Below are 21,831 nucleotides of genomic sequence, written 5' to 3'. Positions count from 1 at the left end.
CCAGAACTAGAGGAGACAGCAGCCAGACCCAGGCTACATTATCCTGGCTCGGAGTTTACAGTCACAATGCACCAAGTCACACATTGCCACGGGGTCTTTACATATATGTCTTCTGACCAGGATGTTGTGATTTACATTGTCTGCACCCCCAAAGAGCAAACAGACTCTTTCCTCTGCTCCCCACAGAATGACAGAGTCCCACCAGGGTACATGAGCACCCTTCCTTTTGCAAATCAACCAGCTTCTCACCTATTCATTAGGGCACCAAGGAAATTCAGAGGTCAGTGGTTTAATTTATAGCTCCCCAGAAGAAGAGTCTGTGCCACAAGTAATACATAACTAGCATTCCTTGGCTGCAAAGGTGGTTCCTAGAACAGATGTTAGTTTAGCCAGTGTCCAAAGCAGTGGGCTTAATATTTTTGTTTCATTGACTTAAAAAATTAGAAAGCACTTGAATAAGTGACAACTAAACTATTTCTGAGTTCCTTTTATATGCCGTCCAGCATCAGGAAAACTGCTTCATTTGCAGGCCAAGAAAATGAAAAAGGTGCAGTTAAGGCACTTTTGCTTTATCTGCGTTGTCCAAATCCATCGACTTAGAAAAGATAGCTCAAGGCTTTTGAGACTGTATGTAAAAGGTGCAAACCCATCAGAGTAAATATTTAACAAAGCCTCTTCACAGTACAGTCCGACATGGCAACCTCAGTTGGCCTTTAGCTGCCGGCCTTAAAATTTGTGAATGCAAATTTTGGATCCCTGACAGATTTAAAAAAATGTTTGATGATGATCCCGTATTTGTATCTCATATTTCCTCACTCTAAATAATGTCCATCCTTACTCAGTGCCTTTGATCAAATTTCACTTTTCTTCTGGAATGCCCTCTCCTCCTTTCCACCTACCCAAATTTCACCATAGCCACAGGGTCTGCAAAGGGCTGCCTGGACCTGCCCCAGGTTGCCTCACTGATCACCCCCTGCTCTGAGCTCAAGCACTGTGGGTTAAAGCATCATTTAGAGATTAACTGCACATAATGTGTGCTGCTCTTTGAGCAAGCTCTGTGACTTTCTCACTGGATGGTGATAACATCTTCCAAGATTGTAGGCTGACTTTGTTCATCTTTCTATGTCTCCCACTGCTGAACATATGTTAACTATTCAATAGGAAATTGTCTGTTGGTTTCCTGATAATATTTGCAGTTTTGTTGTTATTTTGTCACTCAATCCTGTCCAATCGTTTGTAATCCCATGGACTGTAACGCTTCAGGATCCTCTGTCCCTGGGATTTACCAGGCAAGAATACTGGAGTGGGTTGCAATTTCCTTCTCCAGGGGACCTTCTCAACCCAGGAATCGAACCCACATCTTCTGCATTCCAGGCAGATTCTTTACCACTGAGCCACCCAGGAAGCCCTATTATGCAGTTTAGAGACATTGTCTTAAGGACTAGATCATCATGGTCACCAGTAGTAAGCATCTGTCTCTCGACAATGGCCCCAAATCATAAACATGGCTTCTACCTTTCCAAGTTCATAGTCTAAAGCAATAGCTAACAGTATAGTGAAGATATGCTTATTGACAATAGATAATAATGATGCTGACTAACATATGAAGTATGATCACTAAGACCAATTGAGCATATGCATTAACATTAAATAAATAGTTACATTAAAGGCAAATAGACAAGTCTCTGTAGCTAATGGAACAAAAAGAGGAAATGAGAAATTAGTCTTTCTCTTCCACTGTCGGTAGTTGAAAATTACTTTTTCTGTAATCCTATTTCAACAGCCCACTGACAGGAATTAAGGCATTCTGAGTACTTATGAGCTACATCTTGTCTGCATTATTCTCTAAAAACTGGTTCTGACTGGCAAGCTCTATGAATTTTATGGAAAGGAAAGTGCTGAATGAATCCAACATCTACTTATTATCACCCTCACCATTGCAAGTGAAGATCAAGGTGATGCTAGAAAATCTTGACACAGAGTGTCCTTCCATGATAAGGACCTCAAGGCTTGAGTTTGTAGGAGTGTGGCATTAATCTTCCCCTTCTCATTGCATTATAATGGTGACTTGTCTAAGGCCTTTTGGTATTATTTGAATAAGGCAAAAAGTAATAAGATATATAGCAAACTAGAATTGACATTCCAAATTATTATTGCTTCTTCAAAATATTTACCTTGGAAAGCCATATCCTTAACATGACTCAAAATTTCAGCTATCTTCTGCACTCCTGCTATGAAACTGGCATGACTCTGAAGGCACAGTATTTGAATATCCTCAGTTGAGGAATTAGGAAGACATCATCATCATTTGATATCAAAACAGCTCCAAAATTTGTGGGAACCAGGTCTGGTGAATGTTGGGTGATCAGATTGGGAAACTCACTGATAAAAAGCAACACGTAGCTTACAAGATAACAGAATTTCTTTTCGTGGCCTATGAATTAGCTTCAGAAACACTTCCAAAGGAGGTATTCAGAATTGCTTTGAGCATGGGCTGAATCACTGGAGAGTCTCCAGCATCCAGAGTCACTAGTTTGGAGGGAATTAGATTCCTCTCTGGGAGTTCTACTATGTTCGATACACGAATAGCTTCATTACTTTATAGACATGCTTTTTACAAAGAGTCCCACAAGAGCCGAGGTAATTCTCACCTAGTATTTTTCCTGTACTGCCCAATTTATGGGTTAAGGAATCCAGTATCTTCGGTGCCTATCAATTTTATCCCAGATTAGCCCAGATTACCTCTAGCCCGGATTACCTCTCAGGTAGCAAGAATAAATCATCATATTTGATAGTGTTTTACCCCTATTCATGTTTGATTGATTTTAATGGAAGCTATTAAATTTACCATTGGAGCACTCACTTGTGTTTCCCTTTGCTTGACATTGCAATGGCAACCTGAAGGCCTGTGGTTTCCCACTATGTAACCTGGGACCACCCACCAACACCACAGCCCAGTCACAGTTATAAGAGACTGTTCACAGGAATCAAATTTATTCACCTGAGCCAAGTCTGGGCACATCACCAGGAACACAGCTTGGGCATAGAAGCAAGGGGAAGAATGGAAAGGAAAGTCACATTTTATTGAAGGATGGCTATGTGCCAGGATCTTTACATACCTTATCCTATGTCATATCGAATCAATCCTGGGAAGTAGGAATTACTGCAATTTCATACACATTGAGAAAAGGAAGTTTAAGAGAGGCTGGGTTAGTTACCTAAAGTCTATGTATTAATAAGCGAAAGAATTAGGACTTTAAATTTTACTGAGTCCAAAGCCCAAGCTCTTTGCAGTAAGATTGATGAGCTGTTTCTAGCGACAGGACCACGGAGGGGGAGGTGAGCAACCTGGGGCAACATTGGCAACTGTGCCATTTCGGCTGCCCACTAGCCGTGGAAAGTCTTAGTCTACCAAATCCTTATTTCTCTCAATCTAATAAATACTTGAGTGACAAGTCCTTTTAGTTTGAAACATGATATTACATCTCAGTCACAAAGATAAGTAAAGTCAGACTTATGTCTTCCAGGGTCTTATAGTTAGTTCAGTGAGAGACAAGCACATAATGATATAATATCTATAATACACAGGAGATACTGAGATAGAGATATGAGAGCCCAAACTTGGAGTTGAGTGGTAGCACTTACTTATCTGTGTTTCCCTCTCAGTTACAAGGTTAGTGATTACAAAGACCACATCCATCTTTTATGCCAGTGCTTGTAGAGGGCCTGGCATAGAGTAGGTATTCAATAAATACGTACGGTATGAATGAGTTGGGTGGTGCCTTAGCTAAGACTGGTCAGGAAGTAGCTCAGATGGTAAAGCGTCTACCTACAATGCAGGAGACCTGGGTTCAATCCCTGGGTCAGGAAGATCCTCTGGAGAAGGACATGGCAACCCACTCCAGTACTCTTGCCTGGAAAATCCCATGGACAGAGGAGTGTCATAGGCTACAGTCCATGGGGTCGCAAAGAGTCAGACACGACTAAGCAACTTCACTCACTCACTTAGCTAAGACATGAGAGATGAAAAACAGTTGCCCAAGGAATGAAAGGAAGAAAGGGTGTTTCAGGGAGAAGACCGTGAGAGAAACAGAGCTGGTCTACAGGGAACTACATGTGGTTGAGTTTCGTCAAAGCCCGAAGTGTAAGGAGGGAGGTGGTGAGGGAGGAGGCTGGAGAAAAGAGGGGCCTAGTTGTGAAGGACCTTGAGCTAAGGACTCGTGGACTGAGGGACCCGTAAATGGATTCTGGGGGCTTGATGGACCCCTCTGAAAATATGATCAAAATTAGTGAGCTTGTTTATAAATGTGAATGTGTCCTTTTCTGAGGAAAGGGCTGTATCACTTTCATCAAATTCTCCAATATTAAGAACTCTTGACCGTGAAGAGCTGTTAAAGATTCATGGGCAGTAGAGCTGTTGTAACATGTTAGGTCAATAGCTCTAGAAGCCGTGGTGGAGGATGGAATTTGGGTAGCAAGACTGGTGGTAGAGAAACCAGTGAAGAGATAACTACAAGTGGCCAAAAAAAAAAAAAAAAGATTCTAAATCTAATCAAGTGTTGAAGAAGGAGTAGATAAGGCCAGATTCAAGAAGTATTTAGCTGGTCAAAGGAATAGGTGTACTTATAGGAGGGTGTGAACTTGGGGAGCGGGGAGAGAAAGAAAGAGAAAACTGAGATGGACTTCCAGATTTCCAGCTTGGATTGATAGATGGTGCGTGCATGCTAAGTCACTTGTTGTGGCCGACTCTTTGCAATTCCATGAACTATAGCCTGACAGGCTCCTTTGTCTATGGATTCTCCAGACAAGAATACTGGAGTGGGTAACCATTCCCTTCTCCAGGGGATCTTCCCGACCCAGGGATCAAACCCAGGTCTCTATGTCTCCTGCACTGGCAGGCGGGTTCTATATCACTGCACCACCTGGGAAGTACTTAGTACTTATCATTGAATGAGGAGAAGAGAATGAGCTGGTTTGAAAAAGGAAACAGTGAGCTCAGCTTGAATTGTTGAGTTTGCAGTGCAGTGCCAGTAGAACCTACCAGACAGTGGAATGACCCTAACTATGACCCTGAAGCATGAAGAGCGATCTAGGCTAGAGATAAAGAGTTAAGTCATCAGTATCTAGATAGGAGTTTAAACTGTGAGAGGAAGGGAGACAGCCCATGGCCAGTTTTATAGAAAGAAAAACAGCAAGGGACCAAGAATGCATCCATGGGTTGTACAACATGGTAAGCGAACTAAATGCCACCGAATTGGACACTTACAAATGGTTAAAGTGGCAAATGCTGTGTGTATATATATTTTACCATGCTTTTTAAAATGAGAAAAAGGTAGGCACTTCAGGTATAGCTTAGGGGACTCTACTCACTCCTCTGTGGTGATCTAAATGGGAAGGAAATTCAAAAAAAGAGGGGATATATGTATATGTATCATGGATTCACTTTGCTCTACAGCAGAAACTAACACAAAATTGTAAAGCAACTATATTCCAATAAAAGTTAATTTTTAAAAGTATATATCTTGCTTTAAAAAAAGAAAAAGATCCATGCTGCCTGCGGATATTTAAGGGACTGCATACAAGGAAAAGCCTATGAGGAGGTGGGCAAGGAATAATCAGAGATGAGAGGTGGGAAGCTGAGGAGAGCCACCCCAGATGCCAGGGCAACAGAATTCCAATAAAATGCAGAGCGGGATGGGCAGTGTATTAGATAACGGCTAAAGTTACTTCCAGAAATAACAGTCAAGAATATATAAGCTCTGGGAGAGAGAGAGAATGAAAAAGAGAGCATTTTGGTCTCAGGGCTTGCCCTTCCAGAACTTCTCAGCAGTAATAAAATGACTTAAATTTCATCTTTCAAAATAAAACTTGCCCATACTCTGCCAGTTTTGTCTGGGCAGGAAACAGAGCTCATACCAGCTGCTGAGGATGATTCGAAATTCCACTTCAGAGCCCTGGAATGTGACGCCTCCCAAGCGGCAGCCTCTGCCTAGGGAGGGAGGGGGTAGAGCAGGGGGTACAGAGCCCTTCGGCCTCCCTTGGAGAAGCTGACAATCCCGCCTGACTTGTCCACCATGTCCCTGGTCCCTTTGTCTCTGCACATCTCCCTGTCTGCCGGATGGCCTCTTTACTGTTTACAACAAGCGAGTTGCCGTGAGATCTCAAGGTCATGGACTAGAACTGCCCCTGGCCAAAGGGCTTCTTTCCCTTGAGTGCTTTCTGACAGTGCTTCAAAGACAGCCTTGCTCAATACCAGGGATAGAGGGATGGAGCCAAAGATGGAGGCAGGAGAGGAAGAGGGACCACTGGGTAGCCACACACCATAGCAAACACGCCTAGTCGTGTCCTGGAGTGCCCTGCGGCATCATCATTTCCCAGCTGAATCCAGGGAAGCAGCCTCTCCAGCTTTTAAAAAGATCTAATGGATCATCAGCTGTTTTCCTGTCATATTTTTGGCAGAGTTTGGCTGATAGTCCTACAATGTGGCAGAATAAACCTGCTAATTTATTCTTCAGGTTAAATGTTTAAAAGACAGTCTCATCTAACCAGGTGAAATAATCTGAGTATCTTCAGTAACTCAGTGATAAAGCTGAGGATCTGTAAAACCTAGCCTAGATCCTAAAACTGCAGCAAACCTACCACCCATCAGGGAGGGCTCTCCATACTGCTTTATTAATAATTCCTGTACACTCTTGTCAACATGCAATTGTTACAATTTACCAGGGCCCTTCCTAAAAAGTGAAAGTGTTAGTCACTCAGTCCTGTCTGACTCTTTAGGACCCCATGCACTCTAGCCCACCAGGCTCCTCTGTCCCTGGGATTCTCCAGCTAAGACTACTAAAGTGGGTAGCTATTCCCTCTCCAGGGGATCATCCTGACCCAAGGATCGAAGCTGGGTCTCCCCACATTGGCAGGCGGTTTCTTTACCGTCTGAGCCACCAGAGAAGCCCTAGGGCCCATACTAGGGTAAGTTAAATGATACTGAGAGGTCACAGTTCTAGGGGCAATAAAGCATGTGAACAAACAGAAATAAGACCCTCAACACCATTTATGAAAGCCTTTGTTGTTGTGGACTGGAGACTGAGGCTGAGGGGACAGCAATGGGCTAGAAACTGAAGCCCAGGATTAAACAGACTTGCCAGCCTCCTCTCACCTGGGGCTTGTCCAGGGAAGATGCAGAGCTTTGGGGGAGCTGATGAAGTTTAAGTTTCCAGGATCCTCATTTGAATGGGTTCCTCCTAGCCCTTTTAAGGCCCCAGGAGGGGAGGGGCGCTTATAATTATGAGTTCATATTTTTATTCTTTTTCTTAAAGAGGACTCCCCAAATTGTATAAGCATCAGGCCTCACACAAAACCAGCCTGCATGGAGCTGAAGAGGAGCTGTTCCCAGTGGGTAGCATGCTCCCAGGAGAGGAAGTGGAGAGCAGAGGTTCATGTTCTCTGTGCTCTGGTCCTGTTTACTGATTGGAGAAGGAAATGGCAACCCACTCCAAGAGTCTTGCCTGGGAAATCCCATGGACAGAGGAGTCTGGCGAGCCATAGTCCATGGGGTCACAAAGAGTCAGACACGCCTGAGTGACTAAGGAAGAAAGGCCTGGAGTTGTGCACAAAGCACCCTCAACAGAGAAAGACACGCAGGGGCCGGGGCGGGTGGGGGGCGGGCGGAGATCACACCCTCCCTAACTGATCCAGAGCTGAAGACACTTCATTGGCTACATGTTAATAACCCCATGCCTGTACATCCCAGTCCAAACCCACCTTGAAGATCTGAGTTTCTTAAACTTGAGCTTTCCCAAGTTTCCCATGGTTCCTCTCAGTTTTACCCTCCTCCCTTTACCCGGGCCAGCAAGCAGCTAAGACCTATATAGAAGTCTCTGGAGTCAGGGAGAACAACAGGCAGGGTCCCATTAGAGGCCATCCCCTTGTGGGGACAGGTTTTGGTTTTTTTTTTTTTTTTCTCCTTTTTTTAAAAGATATATTCAGAGCAAACAAACAAACAAAAAAGCAAAATATCAAGACAGAAAGGAGCAGTGGTGCTTAATGCTCTCTTGCTTAGAAGCTTGCCTTCCTTCTATTATACAAGATCTCTCATGCCCCACTACTGTGAGTCAGAAATCCAAAATTACTAGAAACCTACCATGTGAGAGATGCTGTCATTATTCAAGTTTCCAAATCTATACCCTTGAAAATAATGCCTGCTTCTTTTAAAAGACACACCCTCATTTGGTGAGCTGGGAACAAAGGAACTGACAAAACCATGAAACAGGGATTTGCCTTTCAAGCCAGGTCTACTTTAGAGAAGGTTATCCTAACAAAGAATGACCACAGGAAGGAGCAGGTGAGCATCCTGCCCTTGTATGTAATATACCATATCTGCTTCACTGCAGGCTTCTGTGAGCATGTTACACCTCAGCATTCACAGGAAAAAAGGCATGAAACTACTACTCACTGAAGAAAATGATATAGTGTTGTTGTTGTTCAGATGCTAAGTTGTGTCCAACTCTCTGCAACCCCATCGACTGCAAGCTCCTCTGTCCTTCACTATCACCTGTAGTTTGCTCAGATTCATGTCCATTGAGTTGGTGATGCCATCCAACCCTCTCATCCTTTACCTCCCCCTTCTCCTTTTGCCTTCAATCTTTCCCAGCATCAGGGTCTTTTCCAATGAGTCAGTTCTTCACATCAGGTGGCCAAAGTTTTGGAGGCTCAGCTTCAGCATCAGTCCTTCCAATGAATATATTTCCTTGCAGTCCAAGGGACTCCCAAGTCTTCTCCAACAAACACCACAGTTAAAAGCATCAATTCTTTGGTGCTCAGCCTTCTTTATGGTCCAGCTCTCACATCTGTACTTGACTATTGTAAAAACCATAGCTTTGACTATATGTACCTTTGTTGGCAAAGTGATGTCTTTGCTTTTTAATACGCTGTCTAGGTGTGTCCCCCCGCCCCCCCCCCTCACCAGCTGGAAGTACCTTAGGCTGCTTCCATTCAGCTCTACTCACAGACCCCAGAACCCCCAACATCCTGCTGAAAATATTCCAAACTAAAGGGCTATGTTGATTTATTAAACTTTGTTTTTATTTTTTAAATAAAATAAGAATTTAACTTGTTGGATGTTTAGGCTGTCCAGAAAATAACAATGGCAGGAATCAATCTTTGGCTATTTGTCTGCTGCTTTCTTTTCCCTCAGAAAGCTCTTTCGAAGTTTCTAGAGAATTACATGCAGAGGCTTCCCAGCAAGGACAAGTGTCAAGACAGAGTTTGCAGGGCAGGTCAGCTTCTGCTCTCACTTTGTGTCATAAAATCAGGTCCAGGCAGGTCCCTCCCCAGCGTCAGAGAGAATAGAGGCTACATTTGCTTCCAGGCCTGGAGGCTGGCTGATGTGGCACTGTGAGTGGTGGGGAAGCCAGCTCGCCCCCTGCCAGTTAGTCATCTAAGACAGGGCCGGGGCAGACACATTTAGGCACTGCCTCAAATGGCCCCGCTCAGCCCCATAGTGGAGGCCATGTGGGCCCAGGGGTATTTCCAGTCCTGGTCACCCTGTGTCTGGTGAAGCGGAGAGCAGAGGCCGAGTCCACACACTTGTCCTGAGTCAGACTAAGAGCGATGGTTAAGCCCATGACCCTCTTAGGCTCCAAGCCAGGAAGAAGCTTTGGGGAGGCAAGCAGTGGGTAACGCAGTAACCTGGGACACAGGAGGGCTGGTGGAAGGCCAGAGCGCAAGGAGCCAAAGAAGGTGGCACCAGAACAGAACAAAAGAGGCAGCTTATGGGCCACCAGGCTATACTCTGGGCTCTGGAACATTCCACATGTCTCCTGGCTCATGGAAGAATCTTAACACCCAAAGGAGCTCTTCATCTTGGGATTTTTGAAGATACAAAAGGATTAGTTTAGAGTAACTGAACCAACTTCTGGAATGAAACAAATAGTGCAGGTGTGTATGTATTTCTCTGCTACATTCTGATATATATTCAACAAGGTAACACAGTCTCCTAATATGAGTTGTCATGAGGTAATTGATTAAAACTCCGATCCAAGCTCATAAAGGGCAAGCAGGCTCTGCTGTGGCCCCCATCCCTTTTGGACTTTACTCTGAAATACACTTTCACCATGTGAGACTCCAATCTGCCTGGAGCCATGTGGGTGAACTTCCCTCAGAGCAGATGTAGCAATTACAAACACATTGTTGGTCTCTGACATGGCTACTTATGGCTACTTAATGTTTAGTCTTTAAAGTATCGCTATTTCTTAAGTGAATCTTTTATAAATCTGATATTACAGTATAATGGTGAAGCAGAAGTGGGCAGAGTTCTAAAATCAGACTGTGAAGGTTCAATTCCCAGTTTTGCAACATTAAAATTGAGGGCATTTAAATGTCTGTAAGAGTCTTGGGTCAGTCACCTACCTTTGCTGAGCCGTTCATTTAGTTACATGAACTCATGCCTATGTAGCACTTGGCCTAGTGCCACGAATGCCAACAGCATACATTAACTGTCAGCTGTCATTAGTAAAATTAGTACAAACACATCCATGACAATGCACGGTCACTCAGAATGAGTGACCCTATAAAGTGTTATCCTGAAAGACTGGACCAAACTGCAGCAGCCCTCCACCTGGGCCCTTGACCTCCAGTCTTTCCCTCCTCAGGTCCATACTCTACACATTGAAAGCATTTGTTTTGCAAGAAACAAATCTGATCACATTACCCTCGGGTTGAAACCACTCAGTCTCAAGATAAAAGTCATGCTCTTGGCTTGGCCTCTGACACGGGAGATCCCACCTGCCTTCTACCCCCACAATAGGCACTTTGCGTTTGCTTTCTCTGCAGTAATGCCAAGCTGTCCCTCACCCTGCAGAGTGAGAGTCTAGTGTCACTCCCTCTGTGAAGAGCTAGTTCCAGGCACTTGGTTCTTAGCATCTGCAGAGAGCAGTAGCCTGCTGCTTCAACCTGTAGGCTGAGCAAGAAAGCGGCTCAGCTGTTTTGAAGTTTATTTTATTGACATATAGTTGATTTACAATGTGTTAATTTCTGCTATACAGCAAAGTGATTCAGGTTTGCGCACACACACACACACACACACACACACACACATAGATAGATAGACACATAAATATATGCATTCTTTTTCATATTCTTTTCCATTACAGTTTATCACAGGATATTGAATAAAGATCCCTGTGCCATATAGTAGGCCCTTGTTGTCTCTTCTTAACAGTTTGCTTCTGCTAATCCCGATCTTCCACCCCATCCCTCCTTCATCCCCCTCCCCCATGGCAGCCACAAGTCTTTTCTCTATGTCTGAGTGTGTTTCTGTCTCATAGATAAGTTCCTTTGCGTCGCATTTTAGAATTGACATATAAGTGATATAGGAGGGTATTTGTCTTTCTCTGTCTGACTTACTTCACTCAGTATGATCACCTCTAGGTCCATCCGTGTTACTGCGAATGGCACTATTTCATCCCTTACGGCTGAGTAGCATTCTATCATATGTATGCACCACATTTTCTTTATCCATTCATCTGTTGATGGACATTTAGGTGGTTTCTTGATCTTACCAAATGACCCAGCCTTAAATTCTGGTTTTGCCCCTGTGAACCGGGGCGTGGTTCTTTTCCTATGTTTGCCTCAGTATGTTTATCTGTAGAATGGGAAGCATAATATTATTGAATCCATAAGGTTGTTAATGAGAATTAAGTGAACTGACATATAGAAAGGATGTTAATACATAGAATGGACAGTCCCTGGCACACAGTAAGTGTACAGTATTAGCTGTGCTAATGACAGGTATTATTATCGTCATTACATTATTACTATTGCCCCAGAATGTAAGCTTGAAGAATTGAGACTGTCTACATAGTTCACTGCCTGGCACATAAAAGCTGCTGCATGGGATTCACAGGTATAAGAGAAGGAATGGTGGTTACTGGTGGGGGGAGGGTAACAGAGGAGGGAGGGAGTGGGAGGTGCAAGCTACTGCATGTAAGGTAAGCTCTAGGATGTACTATCAACACAGAGAGTAGAGCCAATAGTTTGTAATAACTGTAAATGGAAAGTAAACCTTCAAAATTGTGTAACATTTTTAAATTTTTTAAATAAAATTTAAAAAAAACCGATCCAACAAATTAATAAGTAAAAGGTGCTGTGTGTACAACTGTTGAATGGCACACAGGCCCCTGGGTATGGGTAACAGTTGATACATGTGCCTCAGCAGACTGTGAAAACCCTGGTTCTCTCTAATTAGTCCTTACCCCAGAGATCCGCTCAGTGGGCACAAGACAGACCCACCATAAACGTTTGCTAAAGGAATCCATGAATGAACCACTGAGGTTCATGTTTATGCAAATGTTATCTCCTTATAAAACGTGAGTCTCTGGTCTAAGTTTACCAAAAATGCACCCCCTTTGTTTGATGGTGACTTTTTGCACTGGATTTTTGTATATAATGGTTGCTGGAAGATCTTGAAAACAAGGCAGTGCATTTGGGGGGCTTATTGGGGGCTGCATCCAGAGCAGGGGTCAGTCCCTTCAGGACCTCCCTCCCTGCTGCCTTTCCTCTCCCCCAGCATCCCCAGTGTACTCACCCCTGCCTGAGTCCCACGCTGTCTTCCTCCACTACAGCAGGGAGGCCTGGGGCTGGGTAGGGTCAGACCAAACCTGGCCAGAGGCAGGCCACACAGAGCTTTGTCTGAATCCAGGAAATCTTCTTCCAGTAATGAAGCCTTCTGTCTTCCCATCTGGGCCCGGTCCTTCACCCTCCCCACTTCATAGGAAACCTTCTCCTTTTTCCAGAAGGAAATTTTTAAAAATCCCCCTAATACATCAGCCTTTCTGCTTCACTTCCTTTCTCTAGAGTGAGAACTAAATCAGAAGAGGAGAGACTGCATATAAAGTGAATACGTGTAGTCTGTAGTCTTTACTAAATTATAACTTAATACTGAAATACCAAAGGTCTATAAGCTTTGCAGTAACAGAATCACCTATTATTCCGAGTGCAAACAGATTTATGATGTGAAATGGCCACCATATTTGCTGGCCAAGTGGAAACAGAGAGAGAGTGAGTTCAGCTCAGCGTCTGGCTTGATGGCCTCCAAACCTCTCATCCGCTCATATCTGCTTTCATCTTACAATTCATTTTCTCCTCACGTCGATGCACTGAAGCAGGTGAGGTTTAGTATCTCCATTTTATGGGCGTGGAATGTAGGGATGGAAAGATCAAGAGGGCTGTCTTTGACTAAGTAAGTCTGGAAAACACCCATTGTTTCCTTGTGTCTTCCAGAAGAGCATCATTTTCTGCTACAGCTCATGAGTAAATGTTGTGGTCCAGGAGCATCCCTGGGCCACTGTGCCCTCTCCCCACCCGCTGCCCAGCCCTGCACCTGCACCTGTGAGGTGCAGCTCCCTCGGGGACAATAGGGCATTCCCAAGCCTTGGCTTGGTGGGAGTCAAATGTTTAGTTTCCTGGCTTTGGGGTCAAAGACGTTCCACAGAGTAAGAGATGCCTTTGAACAGCTTCCAGTAGCCCCTGATGAGCACTCAGAGTAAGCGTGAGTCACACCCCAGCTCTGCCATTAACCTACTGTGTAACCTCAGACAGGCCACCCAGCCTCCCGGCTCTGGAAATGGGTGGGAGGGAGCAGCTTTGAGAACCTGGTCACACGGTGAACAGCTTCCCATGAAGTCGTGTGCCCTAAAGTTCATGAGTGTCATTCTGGGAGGGTGACACCTTCCATCCAGCTGAGCCTGTCTGTGTACCCCACAGGTCCACCAACCCCGGGTGAGAGCCCCAGGGTCATGTGAGAGCTCACATCAAAGGGAGGATCCCCAAGTGCAGATTTTTAAAATACAACTTCAGGAGTTTATTTTCTTATTATGCAATGTTAAAAAGGGAAAAGAACAAAGATAATTTTTTTTGAATTACCATTAACCCACTACCCACAAAACCACCATTAATATTTTAGTAAATATCCCTCAGTCTCTCTCTCACTCTTGACACATATACATAAGTCCACTCTTTATATCAGGAGTGTTTTCTAGGGTCATTTAGATATTATTTGCAAACATAATGTCTACAGAGTAACTGACTGCATGGTGATTCTATAATGTATTATTAGTCATTCTTTGTAAACATTTAGGTTGCTTTCGTTTATTATCATCATCCTTACCATCATCATCATCTGTGCAAACATGCCTGATTTTCCCAGGGAGGTGCTGAAAGTAGAAGTGCCAGCTGTATTCAGAAGGGGTACCCATGACAATTAATACCTGTGACAACTTGCCTCTAACCCCTAGCTCCAAACATTGTGCCCCCTTGCATTCCCAGTAGCTGGGAAGGAAGGGAGATAGAAGGCACTTAAATCTGCCTCTTTGAACCAGCAGCCTCAGAATACTGACACGCAGTCAATGAGATCTCTGCGGCTAAAAGTTAGCCATCTCAGGCCACAGCAACTGTCATTTTGGGGACTGGCCTAGGCGTGTTTGGAAGTGGGCATAATTTGTCTTGGCTGCCTGTCTCACTGGCTCTGACAGCAGCATTGACTCAGCCGCCACACCCCTCTCCTCCCAGGGTCAGCAGCAGCTGCTTTACCCTCCATACCCTGGAATCCCTTTGCCCTTTATCACATCCTACCTGTGGGCTCTAGTCTTTGCTCGTGAATCTGTTCCATGCACTTATGAGAAACAGGTTCAGGGGAGCAGACTGAGAACTGTCCTGAGTCCAGCCCAGGTGGTGAGAGGAGCAGCAGATCCAGGGAGCAGAACTGTCACTGGGCAGAGGGTGATGGTCCGCAGGCAGGTAGGGAGTGGCAGAGGCCTTCTCAGCGCCCAGATGCATGAGCGGCCATCTGCTCTGTCTCTTGCAGGATCGGTCCTTCGGGATGTTGTTCAAAGAGAAGAACAGGGCCTCACTGAAAAGAGGAATCCATTTCTTATGAGAATTGACTACATAGAGTGTTGCCCAAAATGCTGAACAGAGTCTCAGCCATTTGCTTAGTGAGCTGTGCTCTTCTCCAGGCCTTAAATCTGCATATTGAGGATGGGAGTGTGGGGCAGGGGGACCGCAGGTGTTGCCTTGCCCCACCCAAGCTCTGTGCTGGTTGCACACACAGCCAGTCCCACTGCTGACCACCCTCTCTCTCGGCCCCACAGTCCGATGGCTCCATCCTGGCGATCGCCCTGCTGATCCTGTTCCTACTCCTGGCCCTGGCACTCCTCTGGTGGTTCTGGCCCCTCTGCTGCACTGTGGTAAGTGACGCAGCCTCCTCCCCTGACCTTGGGCCTCTGGCCACTCAAAGCAAAGAGTGACACAAAGTTAACAGTACCACGCGCAAGGAAAGGGTGACAAGAAAATGTGTAAATAATTAAGAATAAATCTAGCGGTTTGGGGTACAATTAATACAAAATTGGCAAAATCTAACACAGTCAATAAAACTGAGTCATTAGGAGGTCAAATGGGTTAGGGAGTGAGTTTGCCAGTGGACATGCCGTTTGGATAGAACAGCTAGAGAGCTTGCTCTGGGTCCAGTGCCTAGGAAGGATTAGTAGAATACTGTAAATGATGAGGCTTAGTTGATATGTAACCAATACACATGAACGTGTGTGTGTTTGGTACATGTACATGTGTGCACACGCATATTTGTTGAGTTGCACCAGCTGATACTCTTCCAAAGCCAGCTTGGTCTTAGCAACCTGTCAGTTCATCCGAGAAAGTGACTTAGGCCTCCATTTTTAACAATACAGAGTGGCACCTACCTTTCATAGCATGCACCTGGGCTTCCCAGGTGGTGCTAGTGGTATAGAACCCACCTGCCAATGTAGGAGACATAAGAGACATGGGTTCGATCCCTGGGTCAGGAAGATCCCCTGGAAGAGGGCATGGTAATCCACTCCAGTATTCTTGCCTGGGAAATTCTGTGGACAGAGGAGCCTGGCGGAACTACTGTCCATGGGGTCACGAAAGAGTCAGACAGGATTTACTGACTAAACAACAGCAACGATCAGTTTCTATTCCCTGGCCCAGAGACCCAAACAAAAGGAAAAGCCCAAACAACATACTATTCAAATGAAGAAAAACATTAGGTCTCACAGGTCTAGTTCTAGCACGCGCCCTGCCTTCTTGCACAGTCAGAGCGTGCACTGTAAAGCCAGGCAGGCTTGAATCAGCGTGGCCCTGCTGCTGCGGCATCTTTCATTCCCTGGATTTCAGTCCTCCTATGGCCAGCCCAGGAGGGGAAAACAGATGATGAGACTCTCCAGGCCAGTTTGTCTTCACGTTATCTCTGGAATGCCAACATTTAAGCACACAGCACAAAGCTCCTAAAATCTGTGTGTGGAAATACCCTGGTGTTCCAGTGGTTAACACCGCACTTCTAGTGCAGAGGGCACAGGTTCAATCCCTGGCCAAGGAACTAACGTTCCACACACTGCTCAGTACAGCAAAAAAAAAAAAAAAAAAAAGTTGTTGTTTTTTTAATTCTGTGTGAAGAACAGAAACCCAAGACGCATGGAGCACTAGACTTGAACTGAAGGAGGAAATGTCTTCAAATGACATCTTAAGGAGATGGGAAATGGATGAGACAAGAAATTCAGCCAGGATATGGATCCATGTGGCAAGGATTTCTGGAAAGTAAAGCCTTTGCACCAACAGAGGCCTCTGGTGTAGACGGGAAAAGATGACTTTTAGCAGACAAGAATGTGTAGTGGGGAGGAACTCCAGACAGGTGCAAATCTTGGGTCAATTAGTGTAATCCAGGCTGGAGTGATTTCACCAAGATTTTACGCTGTCTCGGCCACAGCAGCCTCAAAAGTTAAATGTTTAAATACTTAAGGCTGCACAACCATTTTATTTTGAAGGTTAAAAATTAAAAAAATGAGCCAGCCAGAGTGCTCTTTATGGTGATTCAGAAATATACACATTTCCAAGTTTGGAATTCTGGAGGGTCTCTTAAAGAAGGGGTGGCTGGTGGTGGTATTGGTGGCAGCCCAAAGTGAGCACCAGGGCCTCTGTTATAGTAGGCATCACCTTTGTTCACTGAGTCCCTTTAATTGTTAAAAACTGTTGCTTCTGAGTGAGGGCAGCTAGAAACAATAAAACAGCCAAGCAGTACTCTATGACTTACTTGCTGTGTGATCTTGAGCAAGTTACTTAACCACTCTGTCCCCCAGTTTCCTCATTTGTATACTGAGGGCAATGAGACCTCTGACCTCATAGGTAGATAGTGAAAATTAAAGGATCATAAATATGTGTATCTATATCTGTATAATATATATGTATATGTGTATATATACTGCTTGAAACAGTTGCTTATATTATTTTTAATAACAATAATTAATATTATTATTTTAAAAGAGTTAGTATAATAAGAATACATAAGTGTACCATATGGCATTCAATTTATATTGGTGAAAAATGTCTCTTTTTTCCAGTTTTATTGAGATATAATTGACATATAACATTTTATAAGTTTGCAGTATACAACTTAATGATTTGATACATGTATTGCACAAAGTTTACCACAACAAACATCCATTACCCCACATAGTTACACACTTTTTCCTTTGTGATAAGAACTTTTAAGAACGATTTTCTTGGTAGTGGTGGTGAGGTTTAGCCACTAAGTCATGTCCGACTCTTTTGTGACCCCAGGGACTATAGCCCACCAGGCTCCTCTGTCTGTAGGATTTCCCAGGCAAGGATACTGGAGTGGGTTGCCATTTCCTTCATCCAGGGATCTTCCCAACCCAGGGATCAATCCCATGTCTCCTGCACTGGCATATGAATTCTTCACCACTGAGCCACCAGGGAAGCCCAAGGGCTACTTTCTTAGTAATTGTCAAATGGACAGTACAGTAGTCTAAACTGTAGACATCATGTCTTACATTACAGCTCCAGAGCTTATTTATCTTAGAACTAACTGGAAATTTGTACATTTTCACTACCTTCACTCAATTCCTCTACCCTCAAACCTGTACCCCAACGCCTGCCTCTGGCAACCGCAAATCTGATCTGCTTTTATGAATCTGGTTCTTCTAAATTCCAGGTGTGAGATCATACAGTATTTGTCTTGCTCTGCCTGACTTACTTCACTTAGAGTAATGTCCTCAAAGTCAAATGTCACAAATGGAAGGATTTCCTTCTCTCTTATAGCCGGATAGTATTTCGCAGTATATGCATATCACATCTTCTTTATCCAATCATCCTTCATAGGTTGTTTCCATATCTTGGCTATTATAAATAAGGTTGTAATGAACACGAGGCTGCTGGTACCTCTTTGGGATAGTAATTTTGTTTCCTAAAAGTGGAATTGCTGCGTCTTGGTAGTTCTATTTCTAATTTTTTGAGGAACCTCCGTACTGTTTTCCACTGTGGCTATACCAGTTTATGTTCCCATGAATGGTGTATAAGGAGTTCCACCGACACTTGTTATTGTCTTTTTGATGATAACCATCTTAACAGGCATGAGATGATATCTTATTGTGGTTTTATTTTCCAGGAAAATGTCTCTTAATTAACGCTTTTCATTATTGGGAGCAGGATTACATAAGGCCAGATTGTTTTGCAATACTCAAAATATTTTTCAATGATTCTATCTGGTTAAGCCTATGTTGCTTTGGAAGACAGCCAAAAGTCTTAATGCGGTCTGATTTTGTAAGTCCTGAAGGATTTCTTTGCAAGGGGAAGATCTTAGAGATTGATTTCCTTGCTTATGAGGTCTATAGAAACTGCCCTCACAGCTATTTCTAAAAGCTGGCTGGGGCTGACACTTAGCGTACCCCCAAAATTGCTTCTTGATCACTGGCTTCCTTCATGAACGGTGATGCTCTGAGGTGGGTGGGATAAAGTCATGTGTTTTCTGAAGGGAGTATACAGGAAGGAGGGCAGACATCATCTCCTGCCTCCCTAAGAGGCAAAATGCAGGCAGTTTCTCTCCCTTGTTTGACAGCACCCCCTCTCCAAGTCTGGGGCTGACAGAGGGCATCCTTGTAACTGATGGTCCTGAAACCTTCCTCTGTCCTTCTCTCTACCCTGCCTCAAGTGTGAGGAATGCCTCAGTGACCTGGTACCAAAGCCACATCTCAATGATGGAAAATAACCAGAGAGCAGAAAGGGTCTGTAACGTGAGGAGCCCAGGAGGATTCTCTGCTGTGTCCTTCCTCTGTCTTCTGCACAATTCCCTCCAGGAATGATATTTAAAGTATTTAACAACCCACAAGACCCCCCATCCCAACTGGGCCAAACATTAACCCTTGAGTAGCTGGATATGAACTGGGAATGGGGGTGGTCCACAAAGTCCTGGAGGGTGGCAGGGATAGAAGGGCAGGCAATTAGATCACTCTTTACTCATCATAATGAACATTTTAAAAGTAATGACCAGGATGACCAGAGCAAGTGTATTGGTTACTACAAGCTGGCCCTTTGCAGAACTCAGTATCCTCTTGCTTCCTGTTGGCCCCATCTGGAAGAAGAAATCTGAAGGGTGAGAGTGACTGGTGCTACTCATTGCATTTTGCCTTTCTGAAAGGACCTTACTCCCATCTGGCTCTTATCTTCTGCCTAGATGAAACCTGGGTTAACTTCTTGCCCAAATAGCAGAGAATAGTCTATCAGTGGTGACCAATGGAGAGAGAATTTTTCCAGACCCTGGATCAAAACCTTTTAGTGTTTCCCAGCATGGACCTCAATATCCCCAGGTAAACCTTTGATTTCTAAGATTCCTACCTTTATTCACTGATGCCAAAAACATTCCCATTGAAAGGGAGAGAGTCACTGGACTGTGTAGCCTGGGTTCATTTGCAGTTGCAGAAAGGGAATTCAGGAGCAAATATTTTACCCCAAAATAGGCAAGTAAATAGAGCCCTGCCTCAGTTCCACAAGGGGCATTGCCAGAACCCTTTAAGTCATGCAAGGGCCATTCTATCTACTTACTAGTTGGGCCAATATTATTGAACTTTCTCAATTGAATTTTAAAAAAAGGAAGACCAAGAAATCTAAATAAGAAGATGATCATGAAAAAAGGGTTGAAATATATTGTAAGAGTGAAAAAGTCAACAGTAAATCAGTGGTACTAGCAGTAAATATCATCTAATATAGATGAAGAAAGCGTAGGTAACCCTGGGTGTCTACCATCGTCCCAGCCAAGAGCCAGCACCCTAACAAGAGCCTGCAGTCTAGCGAGGGTGGTAGCTTCATGTACACAGGGAAAGGCCATCACCTCTGGCCTAAATTTCAGCAGGTCACCAGACACTGATAGATCCCTGATTAGTAGTGGGGACTTGACTCCTCCAAATCAAAAATCTGGGGATAGAACAAAAGCTTACATGGTCTCTTAACCTACTGACCCCATGTTGCCACTCTCAGGAACACTCTCGATTCCATAACTCCTTCTCCGCCTGCCCTGCCCCCTTCCTGCACCTGAACAGAGCAATTGTAAGTCTTCTCTCCTGCTCCCAAGATGTTGATCCGTTCAGAAAATAATGGCCTGAGCACACTGATGAAGCCAGGGCACATTTACCGGTCCTTTGAATTGCTTAGCAAACTCTGACCTCATCCGTATGGAGCCCCAGATTCCACCCTCACAGTGTCTCTCCCAGACTGTTCTCCTTCCCCTGGAGATGTCTATGCTGCTCTGGCCCTTTCACTCTCAACAGACAACCTGCTCTTCTGTCTCAGTGGGAAGATGGAAACCATCCTGTGAGAAACCTTCCACTTCAAACAGGCTTGTGTGCATCCTTCTCCAGCATCCCTCCCTTCCCCGGAGGCAGACTGGCCCCTCTCCCTCTCCTGCCCCTCATGTCTTTCATCCTGTTCTGCCCCACCCACCTCTGCCTATGGTATCTTCATCCTTTCCACTGCCTTCCTCGCCGCTGCCTGCTGGCCTCCTTCAGCCTTTACAAATGTGTCATAGCTTATTCCTCCATCAAGCTGCCCTATTCCTTCTCCCTCTCTCTCATCTGAAAACTTCTCTGCAGAGCAGACTGTTCTTCCATTCACTCTTCAGCCTGCTGCACCCTGGGCTCCATCACCATTGTTTCTCTAGTCCATCCCTTGCATGCCTGAACTCCCAGCCAGGAGTGCTCACTTCTCTTCCTACTCTAGTTCTTTCAGCAGTGGGCACTCTCTCCTTTCAACTCTCTCCCCTGCTGGCTGCTGCTGACTCTTCTGTCTCCTGCTGCTGCTGCTCACCTCTTGTTCTTTGAGACTGTCTTCAGCCTTCTCTACACATTGTCTCTGGCAATATCACCAATGCTCATGACTTCGGCTACAATGGATATGCTGATGGCTTCTCAATGTGGCCACCCTTCTCTGGCCTTGGCTTCAAAAGATCAGGTCTATAGTATCAGGACCGAGTAGCTTTCTCAAACATGGGCATCTCTACCCACCCTCACAACATGTCCCAATTAAACTTGTTGACTCCGGAACTGGTCTTCATCAATGGATATGTCATCATCCTCGGGGCTGCCCAAACTAGAGACAGCAGAGTGATTGCCAATGTCTTCTCTCTCTCTTCTTGTCTTCTCTCACTTCAGAATTGTGTATAGAGCATCCTCTTCTCTCACACCCCGTCTCATCTGGCACTTCAGTCCACATCCTCTACCCCAGCCCAAGTATAATACCTAGAACTCAGGAGTTGCTTAACAAATAGTTTGGAATGAATGAATGAGTGAATGGATGGATGTCATTGCCCTAGACTAAGGTTCTGCATCTCCCACCTGAACTATTGCAGTAACTTTCTAACTGCTCTTTTAGTCTACCATCACTAGATTTTTTTCCTAAAAAAAAAAAAAAAACAAACAAGGAAACAGTTCGTGATCCCACTCCCTTCCCAGCCCCAAATCC

At 44.6% G+C, this 21,831-nt stretch overlaps 1 protein-coding gene across 1 annotated transcript in view; it reads left to right on the top strand.

Moving 5' to 3' along the window:
* ANTXR1 (ANTXR cell adhesion molecule 1) overlaps nt 1–21,831 on the top strand; it is a 265,829-nt gene that overhangs the window by 144,127 nt on the left and 99,871 nt on the right. The window contains exon 13 of the mRNA XM_069582959.1: nt 15,144–15,239. Within this exon, the coding sequence (XP_069439060.1) occupies nt 15,144–15,239 (96 nt within the window). The remainder of the gene's footprint in view (nt 1–15,143; nt 15,240–21,831) is intronic.

The sequence above is a fragment of the Ovis canadensis genome, chromosome 3 (assembly GCF_042477335.2).
Source record: "Ovis canadensis isolate MfBH-ARS-UI-01 breed Bighorn chromosome 3, ARS-UI_OviCan_v2, whole genome shotgun sequence".
NCBI lineage: Eukaryota > Metazoa > Chordata > Mammalia > Artiodactyla > Bovidae > Ovis > Ovis canadensis.
The sequence above is the reverse complement of the archived record's forward strand: the minus strand, read 5'-3'. Positions and strand labels throughout refer to the sequence as shown.